Here is an 18,916-nt window from a genome sequence, read left to right as displayed (position 1 = left end):
ACTTTGTCGATTGACGCGTAGATCAAATGGCATGATTGGCTGTATGTTCTGAATACTAATTTATGTAGACTTTTTATGCAAATGACCAACTCCTAACATGGTTAATCGAGCAGACTGTTACTAATATATCATGTACATAAGCACTGCACAGCACTGCAGATAGGTTACTGTGCACTGCACTGTGCGAAACTGACTGGATCGCTACACTGGTAGAGCAGGGTCAGCAACAAAATCGCTATATTTTGTTGGGTGGTTTTACAACCGATCTTCACAGATAGTTAATCTTGGCTTCGATTTCACTTTATTTTAAGCGACCAGCTCACTGTGCTGCGTCTATTGCCATCGATATTAGGCATACGTCGAGTTCGAGTTCAATATTCAGGGGTCATAACCAAGGACACAGATCAGCGGACGGACGCTACTGACTAAATTAATTTGGATAAACTCAGACAGGGTAATTAATTCCCAGCGATGGAAATAAGAGGTGAGCGCAAATTCTAGTAATCTACAGTATTTATATTTTTAGGTCATGGATGTCGTCAGTTCTTTCACAGTGCGCACTCCCACCACTATATAGTTAGCAGGACCTTGGACTAACTACACGACTGGTTTTTTCCACGAGTTCTAGTATGTTCTGTAAACTAGCGACTGTACAGTCGACGGCGCCTGCGTAGTACATTATGAGTTGATCGGTACGGCGCGGTGGCGCTTAAATCGAAGTGCGTGTGAGAAACACAAAAGCTTAAACTTCTCGCGTTTCTTACAGCGTAAATATGATTTAAATTTCGAATGTGTAGACAATTGAAATTTAAAAGTCAATTACACAATGTTTAAAATAAACGAGATATTAGCCTGAAAACTAAAACGTTTGTTAGATAGCTGTTCTGACTTGTCAATTAGGTCATCAGTGATAATTTACTTGACTTTTTTACTTTGTCCTGTAGTACTAAAACTTGCATATTTGGCAAAGGTTGAACTGGCATCGCCAATACGCAACTTTAAGCAAAGGTGTCCGTGCAAGTGTATATGGCATATAAGAATTCATGAAATTGCTACCAAAGTCAAAAGTGGGTTAATTTTTCAAACATTTTCTCACTGAAGGAGGGGAGTATAATGTCTGCAAATTTTGCGCTCTTATATTTCTCTGTATGTGCAAAAAATTTGTTGCGGTTCCATAGCCCTGCCACACCCTTGCTGGTTGTGTGGGGTCCCCCCGAGAATGACACTTTAACCCTTTCACCCCAGTTACCTGTATACAGGTCCAAACTTTACCATAGAATACAATGGATTTGGGACAAACCATGGTGGTGAAAGGGTTAAAGTAATAGCAAATTTTCAAGTTTGCACGAAAATTATGGGAAGGGAATTCAATACGTGAACTGTAACAGTGTTGTAAGTCCAACAGTTTCACTGTAGAAAGTTTGTTTTTGAATGGAGGATCACATCTACAATTTTTTATTATTTCTTCAAATGATGAGTATTGCCAATGTCACAACAAACAGCCTGTGATTGCAGCTTCAGCATGCATGGTTGCGACTCTGTTGAACCAACCCAGGCTGTCAAGTGTCTTTATAAACTGCTATTCCCATTGTTCTACAAAGAGCTGTCAGAAGAGTTTCTGCAGACAATATGAATTGTTGACCAGACGATCCTGTTGTTATGCAAATAAGTACAATACAGATAGTACAGTTCAAGGCTGTCATCACCAACCTTGTTTGTACCATAGACCCCAGAGGAAATTTTCTCTGGGGTCTATGTTTGTACAATATGTAAAAATGACCTTATGTATGCATCAGATATGGACTAGTTAGCATGGAATTTAGCATAGCTTACAATAACATAAACTGTGAACTTTGAGTTTACCTGATGGCATGGGCTGTCGTGGATAATCGCATCAGTTCAACAAACAAGATATTTTGTTAGATCAAAACCTCCCCTATAAAATGAAACATCAAAAGCCAATATTGTGAATGTCATTTACAGAATAAACTGTAACATTTTGCGAAAGTTTATTATAATATAGTCTCCCTCAGACCGTACAGCATTGTCAATTATTGGTATTACCATGAAGATCCGGTGGTTGGCTCCAAGGTGTAATCAATAAACTAAAAGGACAAACAATCAAAAAGGCAAAACAGCTATCACCAAAGTGAGTGCTAAAGTATTGTACTGAAGTCAACTCCCCTGCCCTCCCAAAATAAATTGGTGTTTGAACTGCTGTGCGACAATCTGAAACAGTCCTATAGCTTAATTGTCAGATAGAATTTGATGAGCCTGTAAGTCACTGGTTGCGACTATGGGTAGTGTATGATAAGAGTTTTACTGGCTTTTTGTATTGTTTGTCAAAAAAGGTTTCTCAACAATGAGGGCTGATTTGAAATTTTATCACAATTTCAATTATGCAAAAATATGTCTCAAATATTTGTCTATGATTTTAAATTTTTGACATGACTTTTGAAAATTGTTAATACATTTAAGCAGTGACAATAATTTTTCTTCTTACCACAAGCATGATATCAATAATAAATATGAGTCACATATGTCAACATAGGGTTCTGACTGCCAACTTCAGCAATATACGGTATAATACCCCGGATCAAAATTGAAAATTTCATCTGAATTTCTACTGGTAGTCAATATTAAACACACATGATGGTAAATTTGGGAACAAGCAATGGATTACTACACTTTAAAAAGTTAATCAAACTACCAGTATAAAATGTAGTACATGTTAAACAAACACCTGTCTCGCTAGCATTCTTTTTATAGTTTTTGTAAATGTTCAATTACTTTTCTATGAAGAATCTTTCAAAAATAGGAGATGTATTTTCTGACAAATTTAACTTCCATTTTGAAAGATTCTTTCTGACAAATTTCCTAGCTTTCATCTTAGATGAAAGCTGAGAAATTTGTCCGAGAATAAACTTCCTTTTGAAACAGAATGAAAGGCCAATGAAGTACAACTATATTAACACTGTTTTCAGTATAGTCTGTCCATATTGACTTGTTATGGATTGAAAGTCATGCCATGAAAACAATGTTAATGGTTGCACACTCATTAAACGTCCTTATAACAAAATTTAGTCCATATACATTTACATTAATACTGAAGGATGTTTATTTTTATCACTGACCGACCTCAAAACTGAACTGTCAAAGTCAACATAGGAATATTTCTCTAAGTATTGGTCCAGCCAGGTCTAGGGTACTTATAAATGTGATATAATTGAATAAGAATGACTTGGAGGCATCATGGTGTATGCTGTCTCTCAAGGACAATGCAAAATTCACAAAACCTTTTTTATTTTGTTGGTGCTTGACTGCAAACAATTTGAGTTGGCAGCTTTCCTTTGTGTAATGGTGAAGTGCGCCCTCGAGTTTCAAGCTGTAATTGATATTTCTTTCATCATGGCTGCTTTGCCATTTGATTTGACTAAAACAGTAATATGCTCATTAAACATGTAGTATAAGAGACCAGGCTTTTATTTCAGGCTGTTCAAGCCCAACATTACCGTCTTACGTCGAGCACTTTAATTTGGAATTTGAACAGAAACGGTAAAATGTAGCTCTAGCCTCCAGTACGACTTGATCAGCAAGCTAAGTATTGCTAGCAGGGCTATCAATGCGGCCTGACTTATTGTTCTGATGATCAACCTCGGTCTAGGTCAGACAGTCAAGGACAACTTTAATAGTGTACCACACAGAGTAGCTTAGTATTCCTACAGTAGTTTTCGTCCCTGAATTTCTATCTTTTTTCCTCTACTCTATATCTAAAAGACAGGCCAGTTGGTTTTGCCATATTTGGTTTAGGTAGAGCTGGTACCATTCACTTCAAAAACGTTGTCGCCAACCATCGTGCCGCTGTGAGATGGATCATCGAAGAAGATGTGGAGACAGCCAATAGAACAGTCAAGCAATATTTCCTGGATGACACCAGGGTGGTCGACAGCCGAGGAATGGCAGCCGTCCTGGGAGATAATAGGTATGTGTTGTTCTAAAACAAATTTAAAGTAGTCGTCTGAAGTGTGTATACACGCTCTTTTAATTGGCTTTTGCCAAGGTTAAGCAAAAACTGAACTCTTTTGTGATTGATTGTTTGAAAATCAACTTAATGTATGACAGAGTTTATACAGCCCAAAAAATGTTCAAATCAACCACAGACCACTTAGCTCTTTGTTTCACTCAACTCAAAGGTATACTGTCACCTGTTCCAATTTTGCCACATTTACCATGGAAAGAGAAAATCTAACCAATCACAGATTTTAAGTGGGTGGCCGCTTTTTAAAAACAGCGCCCTAACACGGGCATTTTGAATACTAAGGAACGCCCCTTTGACCATATATGGATATATTTAGATTACAGGTGACTATATACCTATAGATGTTTTTAAACTCTATAAATTCCTCCTAGGTCTCTTCGTTTACAGCTTGATTCACAAGCATTCACCACATACATTATCAGATTACTTCAGTGTCAGTTGTCACGACTATAATACTAGAAATTGTCAACTTCAAAACCTACGTCCATATCATGCAATGACAAATTCAGGCCAGTTTGCCGTTTGTTTTTCTGAAGCAAGAGTTTGGAACGACATTTCCGTCCACATTAAGTCCACAAACTCTTTACATCAAACAAACTTTCAGACAACATTTGATCAATCAGTAACAGGCTTCACTTTTGCCATTTAGTAATTTAGTGATTTACTACAATGTTGTTATTAAATCAGTGCTTTTCTTGTTTTTATTTAAAGAACTATTTGTTACTTTTATTATGAGCCCTCTTTGCTAACTTTGAGTTTCGGACAATTTATCATGACGGGGTTTTGGCTAGACTAGCTGTAAGCCATTTCCCGACTCCCCATTTACCCTTTACTTTGTTATTTTCTCCCTCTCGATTTCATGCATTATACAACTGCCTTTTCATATCAGGTAAACAAACCATTTACATATGTTTTGTGATCTTTTAACCAAGCCAGAATGTATAATAAGTTCTACAAAATCGAAAATTTCTTGCCATAAATGAGATAGAAAGTTTACTTTCAATTTGTATCAAGTGTTGTGTATTAAGCTACTGGAAGAACAGAGAGATCGTTTACTGTCAAGTTGGTATCATGAGATGTAGAATAGCCAAAATACAATGAGTTTTGAAGGGAAAAAGGGTAAAAAGTATTTTACTTTTCATGTATCTTCGATTTAAAAAGTGAAAAAGTTAATATCAAAATGATTAGATTTTTGAGTTTTACCTGATTATTGAAATAAATAGAAAAGGAGACCATGTTACACATTTGGAGAGGAAACCAACTTTACAAATCAAGTGGTGTGACTAAAAAAATTTACATTTGAAAACTAGGGGTTCTTGAGTCATGAATAATTGCCAGACAGTGGAATTTACAACGAGACGAATTTGTATTGTTTCAGCAGACACTGCTTGGCATGTCAAAAAACCAGTTGCTCGTCATTTCCCACAGCGTGTTCAAACATAGTTTGCTATTTGGTCTAATCAATGCTGACAAAATGTACTAGTTTTATAATGGCTTCATATTTAATGAGCCGTAAGTAGATATGAAACAGCGACTGTTTCAAAGATAAAAAACCATTGCTTTGTTGCCAACTCTACTGGGTCTCTTAATGAGGAGATTTTTTATTATTTTTAACACTCAAATCAGGTCATTACTATACAGACATGAAAATAACAAAAATAGGAATGTTCACACACAGTTATAATTCTAACATATACAGCAATGTACGTTACAATAATATAATCATGAAGCCATTGCTACACATATACATACAGAAGTGCATGGTCTTTCTTTATGTTTAATATTTTTCCTGCAAACATAAAGCTGATATAGCTACATTTAACCCAAATCAATATAGGAAGATCAGAAACACCACCTTTTCTTCTCAAGCCTGATCACATTGTCTACTGGAAAATGATGTACATGTATACGTGGTGTGCACCAATCTCTGTGTGTGAATTTGACTATCATCAATATACTGTATCATTGGTATATTGAAGTAACGTTGTTTTATATGTATAAAACTTGTTAATATCCATTAATAACGTGAAATATCAGCAAAATTTTGATTCAATTTCAACTTTTTGTTTTTTTTGTAGAGTCGATGCAGTTATAGTTTGCACACCTACCCATACGCATGAAAAGATTGTACGAGCTGCTCTCAAAGCAGGTATTTGTAACTTCATTTAATATGCATTTGTTGAGAAACACTTTACTTTTGGTTGAATTCTTCAAGTTTCAATGAAAAATACACAGGAACTAGGCTGCAAACAGAACTTTTTGTAAAATTACAGACTTTGCATGTACATAGCCATGTTCTTTTCACAGCTTGCCATATACTGAAAGACACGTCATGAAAACAGTGGTTGCACTCATTAAATGTCCTTCAAACAAAACTAAATCCATATACATGTACATTAATAGTGAAGGACGTTTATTTTTGTATATGTGTAATCACTGACCTTACAACTGAACTGTGGTGGCGCTCTTACAATGCCCACTTAACCCTTTCACCACCATGGTTTATCCCAAACCATTGTTTTCTATGGTAAAGTTGGACCTGTATACAGGGAACTGGGGTGAAAGGGTTAAACCTCTGCTGCAGGTTACTGATGCAGCACTGAATGTAATTCTTTTGAATGTTGGGTGGCAACCTTAGGCGGTACGGGACAACTGTAGAGGAATAGACAGGTCAGCCCACAGGCCCTGGGGAGGTGGGGCTACGGCAACAATGTGTTATTTAGTGTCCCATATTTGTTTCGCAGACTCATGGTATCCAGATTTCAGTGTGCTATAGTTCGAGTTCTTGTGTGAGCCTGTAATGGGATTTTCTTGATTATCGCAACCTAGGCGTTAGGGCATCTAGCAAATTTTAATTGGACTAATTAAGTTGGTAATTTTACGGGCAGGAGTTTTACGTTGTTAACTGCACTAGCATAACAAAAGTATAACTGTATACTTTAATGTCGCTTAAGTTATGGGAAAGTCATGACACAATAAACCATGAAATTACACTATCTTATTCCTTTGTTAGCAGTAACCATAATAGTCCCTCCACACATAAACCATTGTACTTTCACTGTTCTCAAATCTGTGAATTATGAGGTAGATTACTACCTGTTGACTAATAGGGTGATCAAAGTGGGAATATAGTGAGGGCGCCCCCAGTGTTTGAAAAGTGCTCAACTGTATGTATGCGTATGCAACATCAAATACTACTCTGGTTTAATACTTGTGTATACTAAATATCAAGCTTGGTTTACCATTTCTCATTGTCTTGCTTTCATGAATAGTGGCCATTTTGAATTTCAAAAGCGCTACAAAAACTAGGCAATATCTATGGTATCATCTTTACACAGTAGCCGCTTTACTTACTGATCAGGTACAACAATGGTCTAAAATTACCATATGGAAATTTTTGGCAAGGAGGTTGGGGAGTGGGATGCAGAGGCTATATTATATAAGAAGAAATTTTCAAACTTTCGTCAAATTACATTCAGTCTACTGAAAATTTTGAAAAAAATTGTACATGTAGTGCGTCTATGTTGAATCTCAGAAGGCAAAAATAACTTGCATAGCATGTGTAACATTGTCTGCATAAGTTGCTGTCTGGTAAATCCATGCACTTGCTGGGTCAGTATACTAAAGCTATGTAGTCCAACACAGTGTGAAGAAACTCAGTGATAAAACTTACAATGGATTGGTCACTGCTTGAAATTCAAGGGTGAATAGCTGCAACTTCTGATAATGTTTTAATTATTTTCTTTCTATAAACAAACACATTTTCTTATCTTTTTCTGTAAAGTATACAGAAATACAAAGTATTATCCTGCCGACATAACTCACAATGTATAATATTGCAATGCCATTGTTGACAAATGAAATCCAGTCCAGAGTAGAATTTTGGTTGCCAACAGTAACATAGACTGTATTGACACATAAATACAACATGATTGTAAGATTGGAACTAAAACTGAAAACTCCTTTATACAAACAGAATAAAAATAATGGAAAATGCATCAAAGTTACAGCTGATTAAGCTATAAAGTGTGTGGAATATAGTTTCTGGATATTCTAAACATTGAGGCCTTGAAAAGTGTTTTTGCTGTTTCTTACCGTGATTTGTCCGTTGGTTTCCACGATGAAGCTGTTAAACCTACAGAAAGTAAAACTCATTAACCTTCGAGTGCCAATGTCAATTTTTGTGGCCTGTAGAGAATATAACCAAAACAATTTTTTGAGGTCCCAACATTCTTTTTTCAGATATTTCCTAAAATGTTTACATCAAAAACTGTATTATGAAAAGTGCCGTCCATTTGGTCCAACATTATTAAAAGAATTACAGAAAAATTATTAAAAAGTGGTAAAATTTTAAAAAAAAATTTTTTACAAAAATTTTGGTAGGAAAAATTTCAATACGCATCGGGTTAAAGCTCCATAAGCTGTAACTTTTTACATTTTCTCTTATTTTTGTTTTCAATGATGACTTACTTAATAATTGTCCTACCAAATAACACAGAATCACAAATTAGTTTGGGATCACAATACGTACCGTACACCAACAACGAGCGATTTTATATTGCCAATTTCCATTCTGGTCCAGACTGGAATACAACGTTGTTGACATCTGGCACTTTGCGCGGCTGACATTTTAGCAGCTGTGCATCGGTGGGGGAGATAATTTACGATTTATTTTTATTGAAATACATCATTTTAAAAGAACTGAACATATTTTATTGACGTTTTAACATGTTTTTACTTAACAAACAAATAGGTAAAAATAGGTAAAAGTTACAGCTTATGGGGCTTTAATATTACATAACAGGGCTCCCCTAAGTCACCAAAATGATTAGCCAACTCATTAGCCAAATCAAAAATCTTGTAGCCACTTTGAGCAACTTTTAGCCAATTTATGATCTCAATTAAGCGTGGCAATTACAACTTTCTCCGCATTCAGGAGTTCCTAATTTTACAAATCGAGATGTTTTGTATGATGTTCCTGATATTTTTTACATTAAAGAAATATTTGTTCAGTTTGTATTGAATGATCTGTGTTTTTATGACATTTCCAGGATAGAAATACTTTTTCATTTCAGATGGTAAACTTTTACCACCAGAAATAAAGTAAGGTATCAGTTGAATTCTAAAAATCTGGTAGCAAAGTGAAGTGTATATTACAACAGGTACAGAACATTTCTACAGCATTCATTTAGTGTAAAAAATATGATAGCTTGTCATAAGCTACAAGCCTCTCATGCGGCAAATTTATGCAGTCCTCCATAAACAAAATGTTTTAGCCACAAGAATAAAAAAAATGGTGCAGGAGAAAGCATTTAGTAGCACACTGGCAGTGTAGATACACTTGGCCCCGGTGTTACTTGTATGTGACAGTTGTGATCAAGCAGGCTGAATAGCATTTGAGTATGAGTATTTTTCTTGAGACCAAAGGGTTTGGCCAAACACAACTCTTGTAAAACAAGACACAATGATATATGTTCATTTAAATTACTCACTGTTTGAGAGTATATATTGTTTTAATGAATATGATAACATTTTAACACAGATATATTTTCACTTGATATTTTGATATCATCAAGAAATGTCTGGTGATGTTTACTTCTACATCATTAAACTGGTCGAATCTGCAAAAATATTAAAATAATTCAGAATCACATAATTTCTTGTATAAGTTATAGCAGTTTGAAATAGACCGAATTAACAATTTTAATGAATTGTTGCTTTAATGATTATATGCAAAATTGCAATTCACAAACGTGATGATTTGACAATGGATATGCTTACTGCAATTACTGTTGACAATATCCCTTTGCGATGACTCTTAATAAATTTAATTTAAAACTGACAGTCAAGCTGAATGCCATTTAAATTGGAAGACACCAAAATTACCTTTTACCTATTGACCCACCCTAGGTGGCCCTTTTAAACCATAATTGTACACTAAAGGGGTCTTCATGCATGACATCACATGATGAGATGACCTAGACTTGACCTTTCAGAAAACCTCAGTTTTTCTCCTCTTCCTTTGTATTATTGCTCCGTTTGTGAAATTTCCCTTTTAAATTACGGTTTTTACTATCAAACTGAGTAGTTGCAGGCCAAATTTTGATTCTAGCAAAGTAGGTAAAACTTCTAGATAGACTGAAGGACGAACGGGACTCACGGAGGCAAAACAAAGCCTCTATGTACCCCAGACGGAACAGCAACAATGTCTGCTCCACGTACCAGGGAATTTGTAACTTTGTAGAAAGGAGAGTAAACTGTTTCAATACATTGCAACTTTGTAGGAAGGAGGGTAAACTGTTTCAACATCTTACAACATTGTTAGCTGTAGTCTTTTGTTGAGGTGCCATGGCACCTGGGCAGGAAAAATTCATTAGCCCCTATGTTCGCCAAACTGGAATTTTTGTAGCCATTTTTAACTTTCTTTCGCATTTGGCGAATTGGCGAATAGGTAGCGGGAGCCCTGCATAACAAACACACTGATCAGAGTCTTTTTTTTCTATATAAATCCAGGAAAATCAGTATTCTGTGAAAAACCCATTGCTGCTACAATTGAATCTGTCCAGAGCTGTTATGATGACGCAGAGAAATACAACAGAGTTCTGTATTGTGCTTTCAATAGGTAAGATGCCTTTTGTGAAAATGTCAAATCTAATGCAAGAGGGAATTTACCTTTCTACTCCCAATTCCGAATGTTGAGGTCCAACTTTACCACAGAAAACAATAAGATTGGGCCAAACCATGACAGTAAAAGGGTTTATATGTTTTCTATAGCTGGGTCTCTGTATAGCGAAAAAGGGGTACACAGTTTAAATATCAAATTTATTAAATCTTGGATGTTATTGGTCATTCTGTTTCTGTATACTTGTGATACTTTTACACCATAGCAATAGAATTCATTTCGTCAGAATGTATCACTTCATTGAGAATCTAAATAAAAAGGATATAATATATATATATATATATATATATATATATATATATATATATATATATATATATATATATGTTCGACTGTGGTTTTTCAGGTGTCCCCAGTGTTGTCGGTGGCGTGGTTATGATAAATTCGTTTGTAGGATATTACACACGTACCAATCTTCTGGTTCAAATAGTTTATTATAACAGCACAACGTTTCGTCCTAAAAGTAGGACTTCCTCAGGTGCTACAGATCAAAAAGTTTCAACACGGAGTAAGTCACAGTGATATTTAACGTACAAAAGTTACATGTCGGAGAAAATACTAAGTGACAGTATGGTGAAAATACAGGAGTTGTTTCTTACCTATTTGAATGGCTCAGATGTTGAATGGCAATTGGGGAGAATGTATATATATATATATATATATATATATATATATATATATATATATATATATATATATATATATATATATATATATATATATATATATAAACATACACCATTAAGTCATTACAATTACACTTCCGTTTCTAACAGGCGATTTGATCCTGCAACACGAAATATAAACCATCGTGTTAAAGCCGGTGAAATAGGACAACTGCAGCAGATCAAGGTCATTAGCCGTGAACTTTTCCCACCAGTGGCATATCTAAAGGTGTCAGGTGAGAAGGTGACAGCAATCTGGACAAAAACAACACTCACTATCCTCTTGATGTAACTGAGACTTATTAAGTCATTCATCCTGAGGCCCTAAAGATAAATTTTCTTTGCCTATTGCGTGCATCGCTTTGAGATCTTTCTTTCATTGTATTAGGTATTGTATGTTCGGAAATGGTCTTTTCAATGATGCCCAACAAATGGCTAAGACACGATCTTCCAGGAATCATTAATGATTCAAGATTGGGATACTCAATGTATAAATCAAGGTTAATGTCATGGCAACATACAGCCAAAAAAGAGAAAACAGCATTTTGTAGTAAGTGAAAAAAAAATTTTTTTTAAATGTTGCAAGCAGATTTTCTGACATCTTATGATATTGAGTTGACTGTATTTTATAATGATCACAAAATTCATTTCGAAAATGTAGATGCAGGCAGTTTACCCATATCGCTGAAGTGATTCTCTTGCGAATTGTTCATTGTGTCTTTGTGTTAATATTGTCTCCCACTGCATTGTATCATAAAAATACGAACATGCAATTTATCTCCTTTGCAGGTGGCATCTTTCACGATTCAAGTGTCCACGATCTTGACAAGGTCTGTTGGATTGTAGGAGAGAGTCCCTCCATGGTTTATGCACAAGGGCATGCCTTCAACGCCGATGTTGCAGCTATGAACGATATTGATACAGTAGCCATTGTTATGAAGTTTCCATGTGGCGTCCTAGCACATATTGACATCAGCAGACATGCCTCTTATGGATATGACCAGAGACTTGAGGTATTACATGTCATGTTGTCTGTGATATAACTTGTGGGAGATACGCAGTCTTGAGAAGCTGAAAAGCGCGAGTTGAGATGTTATTTTGACACCTATACTTTGCAATGTTTTTGTTAAACTTAGGGACAAAGTCACCCTTTTTTGACCTTGTGTGATCTCAAGAAGACTTGGAATACTTGCATAAAGTCACTTAGGGTACAAATGACAACAGTACATAACTTCAAAAGTGTCAAAAATTACACCTTTACTGAATGTAAATAGATGATTTTGTTTGTGACATATCAAGACAAAATGGATTTTTCCTTTTCCGACTGAACTTGTCAGAAGAGCTAACCTGTATGTGCATGTGTCACAAATATCCAATAAATTGTGGACAAATGAATTTCACTCTGCATAAGAATTCATTTGTCGACAAAAATGTCACATATTGTGTAGCAGAATTTGTGGTGTTAAGCAATGCTCAAACTTTTTATTTTGCGTTTTGGTTCAGGTTTTTGGAAGTAAAGGTATGCTTGAAACACACAACACCAGACCATATGAAGTAACCAGTCATGTTTCAGCCGGAACTGTCGACGACAAAATCCACACATCATTTGTTGAAAGATATGACCAGAGTTACAAATTAGAACTGGAGCACTTTTTGGACATTTTAACAGGTTTGTAACCATCATAATCGAGTGTATGCAGTCATCAACAAAATAGTATCCCATAGGAATCCTACAGGCCAGCGCTGTACAAGTCTGTGGTACAGCCATTGCAACTGGGTATTTGCAGCATTTTTGGGGTAATAAAACATAATCCAATGTGTATCCTAGTGTTCTGTATACTAGAAATCCCATAGGAATTCTATTAGACAGTAGTAGTAGGATACTTAGGGGTATATTGGTATATGTGTAAAATCTGATCGCTTTTGTTCCAAAATGAGCTTACAATACAAACATATCAAAGTATAAGATACAAATTTCTATTTATAGCATTGCTTTTAATAACGCAAAAGTGTGCAGCTATATTCATAAGATGCCAAAGTCAGCTAGGTTACATTCTGACATTCAGTGTCATGTCGGTTGACCCATGCAATCCTACTTATTGATTCTTATTGCAGTATGTGTCTTCAATTTTTTGTCTTTGTAGGAAAAGAAACTCAAGTGGAAATTACCAGCAAGGATACTATTCTGTGTTCTCTGCTGGCCGAGGCCTGTTCACAGTCATACAAACAGGGAAAACCAATACATATCATCAATGAAAGAATGGTGAATGATAATGATAATATTATAGGGCACGAGTTATAATGAAGCATAAACCACACCATGGGACAGTATACTATGTGATTTTGACAAGTTGCGGACATGTGCACAAGCGATAACTGGTCAAAACTGAGTGGTATAGCCAGTACTTTGCTGTATGAAATTGAAAATTTAGGCGTGAAACATCAAAATGGGGATCTTTCTCTAGCTGAGAGCTAGTGCCTGTTCCAACTGTGTAATATTGCCAATATAGCACAGTGATTTCCACATCTCAACCAGTATATTGATGGTGCAAATACAGCGATCTGATTGGTCGAGACGCGAAAAGAACCGTGGTATATTGGCGATATACCACGGCCGGCATGCGCACTAGCTCTCGGCTTGAGAAAAGTCCTTTTATTACATTCCACGCCAGAATTTCAATATACTGCTATGATATAATAGCAATAAATCACACCCAGCGACAGTATACCACTAGATTTGACCAGTTCACGACATATATACACTCGCTATCGCTCGTGCATATATGTCGTGAACTGGTCAAAATCTCATGGTATACCATCGCTGGGTGTGCTTTATTGCTTAAATATATCATACCATAGTATTAAAGGGTTAAACCATTGTTGATGATGGTCAAGGCTACAGAGAAACATTTTGTGGAACAAATCTCTCTAGACACAGTTCTGAGAGACTGCCAACAAAGGAAGGAAAAAAGAGTTCTCATAGAGGCTATTAGTGGCTACAACTCAACCAACTTTGAAAACTAACTTGAAATAACTTTGAAGTAACTTTTCTTGCACTACTAGATATTCTTTTTCAGAAATTGTTTTCTTTTATGCCAGGGTTATAAACCTACATTAGTGCATATTTTGAATATATTCAGTGTTCTCCCTAGGACTTTTTTACAAGAGGGCGAAGACGTGGTGCGAAGCACGACAAGCGACCGCGTAAGCGGTCGCGGGGGGAGGTCAGGAGGGGGGTGTCCCCCTCCTGCCGTTGGAGCTTTTGAAAAACAGAGATTAAAATGGTGTTATTTGATGGCACTTGGGGAGTATTTATTTCAGATTTTTTCGTATAAAAAACTCAAAGGAAAGAAATCTAAGACGGTGTTCCACAACTTTTATTCCAGTTCAGTGATTTCAATGAAGATTACATTTTTTGAAAACGAAAACATAAGCTTAGCGACAGACATACATTTATTCTTATCACCATAGCACTCACGTGTTCTCATCCTCCGGCGGAGCCTAAAATAGGTCGTTTTGCTTTGGAAGGAATACACAAGCGAAATTCTAACCTCCTAAAAAAACTTCAGTGTACTCTGCTGTCCTTGGTTCGGCTCAAGCTCCTGGGCATGTTTACTCAGCTATAAAGTCGGTTACCTAATGCACGGTCCCTATGGAGGGACCGTGGCTAACGATACGTTACGGCCTGAGCCATGCAAACATGGCTGCCATCGATGAGTTGCACATGGGCTTATGATCTCGGATGACATCACAAACTCGCGAGATTTGCAAGATCGATGAGAATTACGTTTGCAGCCTGCAGGATCGACGATCACGCTTGCATTTTGCTTGTAAATCACTGTCAACTTTTTTCCCGTACATTTTATTGTTTTATTTTTCAAAAAAAAATAATCTTTTTCATTTCTGGCAAGGGGCGCGCTCGGAATTTACAAGAGGGCGCCACGCCCCTGTTACCTTATTCAGGGAGAACACTGATATTTACCTATAAGGTTCAGGAGCTATAATTTTGTTTTATTACTGAACAACTCAGCATTGCACTTTAAATCGGCCAGTATGTAAAGTTGCCCATGAATGCTAGGCCATAACACACAGTTTGTGGCCATATATTACAGGCATATGGTGATTACCATCTTGTTCCAACAAATGATGTCTCTGCATAACCCATCTGATGCTTAAAATGCAACATAGTAGTACTTATTTATGCAAAATGCATTAATGAGTATAAATTTTGCAAATGATCTAATGACTTTATCAATGGTGCAAGTTGATTAAAACCTTTTATCATAAGATTTTAGTACATACCTCATGTTTTATATTGCAAAATTGCAGGAAAAGGATGAATTTTTCATCCAGATTAATTTCACTATTTTTGCTGACAGATGAAATCTGCTAAATTAAATCCAAGTGAAAATGTTAAAACACGACAGATTGTATTTTTTTACCTGAAAAACCAGTTAATATTAATCCCTGTTAAAAAATCTAAAATGTCAAAATAATGAAATTAAATCACCTTGAAAATCAACAATTTCACATAATGACAGTTGCGATGGCCACAAGCTGAATTCTGGGTTATTGTGCTGGTACAGGAGAGACATCATTTGTCAATGCACAGAGAATCGTGTGTTATAGGTGAGCTAGCTGTGAAATATCAAACATATGTTAAGAATTATGAACTTAAAGAGCTATTATTAAGTGATTAATATATCCTCAGTGGACAGATAAGTAGACTTATCATATATTTGTTTGTATTTATTTACACAAATAACATGTGATACAAACAATTATGAATTCTGATCTATCCATCTCCGTAGATGTAGGTGGTGGTGATATAAAAAAATCAGGACACAGGTTATTTATAGCCAATTTTCTGACTTATACAAGTACAGTAAGTTATATGTATCTTTAAGATGTGGTGAATGTTGCTATCATCAGTAGAACAAAATTATGGTGAATCAGTGATATATGTTGTATTACCCTTGTGTTGTCATGGTCAAATTGAATATTAAAGGTCCAACAGCAATTTTTTACAAATGAAATATTGGAAATTGAATTATTTTGGTATCAGATTTTGGACAGTGCACGCTGTGACCAGTAGTTTGCACCAAAGTGCTTGTGTGTTGTTTCGTTTGTGTGTTTGAATATATCACACAAAATATGAACCAGAAATAGTATATCCAGTATAGTAAAGGTATTGTGCAATGAGAAGGGTCTCCATTCCCACGGACCCAAAGGTCCTATAGAATTACTCTTTCCATTTAACTCTCTCAGGCTGTTTGTGAAGTGGGTAACGTAGATTCAATGGATCAGGCAAATATCAGCCGTACAACACGGTAGCTCCAATATCTGTGAACACTGACTTTATTTCTTTTTACTAAAACATGGAAGGGTAAAATATTATCTGTGGGTCCACAGATGTGCTGGTGGTTTTCTGATGGTTTTTCCATCTTTTACGCCCCATCAGGTGGGGTGAGTCATCAAAGTCAAAATCAGCACAGAAACTTTTATAAAAGAAACATCAAAAACTATCAGTACAGCTATGGACCCACAGCCAGGTAAAATGTTTACTAGAAACTATTTTTGAACTTATTCCTGTATTTGCAAGTGATATATTTTATAGAGATATGTCTTTGCTTTTTTAATCGATCTCTATTTTATTATATAAATTTAACTGACTTTTGGATGTACTCTTTTCAATGAGAGTTTACTTGTGGAGGAATTTAAACCTATAGTTGTCTATATGGTTTACCATTTAGACAATAATGATTTTTTTCTTGACAGTCTGGCTGTGCTAATCATGCCATATAGCTTACTCAATTTCAGAAAGGTGTTAAATTTTATCTCTGCCTATGCTGTGACAAATTGTACTTTGTTTGGCTTGCATGCGAAGGGATTCATTGAAATGATTAGGTACATAATTGTAGACCACATTCGAGATTTTGAAGAGATTTCTTGCTCATTAGGGTGGCACAATTAAAATCTATTGATAGGTATAGCATTTGGTATAGAGCCCAAGATTTTTTTCTCAAAATGCCTCTATGAACTTTTTTGGTGATAATTTTGAATGTTATTGGTTCTTTTTATATAAAACATGAATAAAATTTCATGACAGGGAATATCATCTCCGCTTTGCTGTCAATATACTCAGTATACATGAATGTATTTACATTTTATTGTATTTTTCAAACGAGATTAAAGTCTATATATAAAAGAACTTCCTGTTGCCTACTGACAGCTTGCAACCACCACGCCCCCATGCAATAATCTGCTCTCTTGCCCCTACCAATAAGTTTGCTCTTCTACCCCCCACCCATAATCCACTCTTCTACCCCCCACCCAATAATCCACTCTTCCACACAGCTTCAATCATGGCATTCTGGGGCAGCCAACCTGACAGATTTGAGAATGTTTGACTTTTATGAGTTTTAAGGTGGTTGGAAAGGCTAGAGCGTCAGTTATAAACTTCAACAAAACTATTGAAATATAAAAGTCAACATAAGTCAACATTCTCTGTGGAACAAAAAAAACTAGACATTTGGGCACAAAGGCATTGCAGAGTTACAGCCTGTTGAAACTTCTGAAAAACTGACCAAATAAGAAGAAGTTGGGGAGTCCTTAGTGTATTAACTATGGTAGAGGTCCCCTAGCTTTTAATAAAATGTTTAAAAAGGGAAAGTCATTATTTGCTGTTTTTCAGGAAAGTTTGACAAGGCGGTGCTTGCATTCAGAGTGAGTGACTGCTATTGTAAATGCATTTTTAGATTCTTTGAGTGTCAAAGAGGTGTCAAAAGTGAGATTTACCAAAAAGACTGCTCTTTGACTTCAAAAGAGGGGTGTATATATGGCTTGTTTTCAACATTTTTGACAGAATAACAGTTTTCCTACATAATTATATACCAATTTAATCCAACCTTTGAAATGAGATATGGACATGGAATTTTTACAGCCTATTAACAAGGTTACAGATAAGATATGTATGGCACAATTTTCCTGTATTTGAAGTACTTTTTGAAAAATCATATTTTGAAATTTGAAAGAATTTTTAATAATTTTTTGATATGTAAACCCATGTAAAATCATAAAAACAAATTTTATTTACAAATCCTGCCATACAAATCTTACAATTAATAGTGTCAACATATTTATAACTAATTTGGTAATATTAATACTATCCAATTATTATTAAATGCAAATATGTAAAAAAGATATGAAAAATTAAATTTTAATATTTACTGGTGTCATATTTCAAAATCATGGCTGCAAATATACAATTTTTACATTCTTTGGAGGAAGTATAATCAAGGGAGTTATCCTGAAAATTTGAACTAAATATCTTGATTCTAACGCTTGAAACTTGACATTAACTCTGAGAAAAGAATTGGTGCAAAAATAGCCTTTCCAGCCACCTTAACACGTAAATTATGCTGCTCAAATTACACTACTGCTTCACCCAGAATTTTTTTTCAACTTTTGAATTGTGGCATGTTTTCTACTTCCCTCTCGGAGAAATCTTTAGACAAAAGGATTTCGCTG

The 18,916-nt window shown here is 35.5% G+C and overlaps 1 protein-coding gene across 1 annotated transcript; it reads left to right on the top strand.

Moving 5' to 3' along the window:
• Positions 1-155: 155 nt before the first annotated feature.
• Positions 156-15,265, top strand: LOC139137558 (uncharacterized oxidoreductase YrbE-like). Its single transcript, XM_070705724.1, has 8 exons — positions 156-484; positions 3,778-3,982; positions 6,118-6,188; positions 10,553-10,661; positions 11,498-11,622; positions 12,176-12,399; positions 12,890-13,055; positions 13,531-15,265. Exons 1-8 carry the CDS (start codon positions 472-474, stop codon positions 13,686-13,688), a joined length of 1,071 nt encoding a protein of 356 aa, XP_070561825.1. The 5' UTR covers positions 156-471; the 3' UTR covers positions 13,689-15,265.
• Positions 15,266-18,916: the final 3,651 nt, after the last annotated feature.

The sequence above is a fragment of the Ptychodera flava genome, chromosome 7 (assembly GCF_041260155.1).
Source record: "Ptychodera flava strain L36383 chromosome 7, AS_Pfla_20210202, whole genome shotgun sequence".
Classification (NCBI taxonomy): Eukaryota; Metazoa; Hemichordata; class Enteropneusta; family Ptychoderidae; genus Ptychodera; species Ptychodera flava.
The sequence above is the reverse complement of the archived record's forward strand: the minus strand, read 5'-3'. Positions and strand labels throughout refer to the sequence as shown.

What these genes read in the sequence shown, in the direction of transcription:
- LOC139137558 (XM_070705724.1), top strand. An exon ending in GGCATATCTAAAGGTGTCAG is followed by an intron (nt 11,623 to 12,175) that starts GTGAGAAGGTGA and finishes TCTCCTTTGCAG; the next exon opens with GTGGCATCTTTCACGATTCA. An exon ending in CTTTTTGGACATTTTAACAG is followed by an intron (nt 13,056 to 13,530) that starts GTTTGTAACCAT and finishes TTGTCTTTGTAG; the next exon opens with GAAAAGAAACTCAAGTGGAA.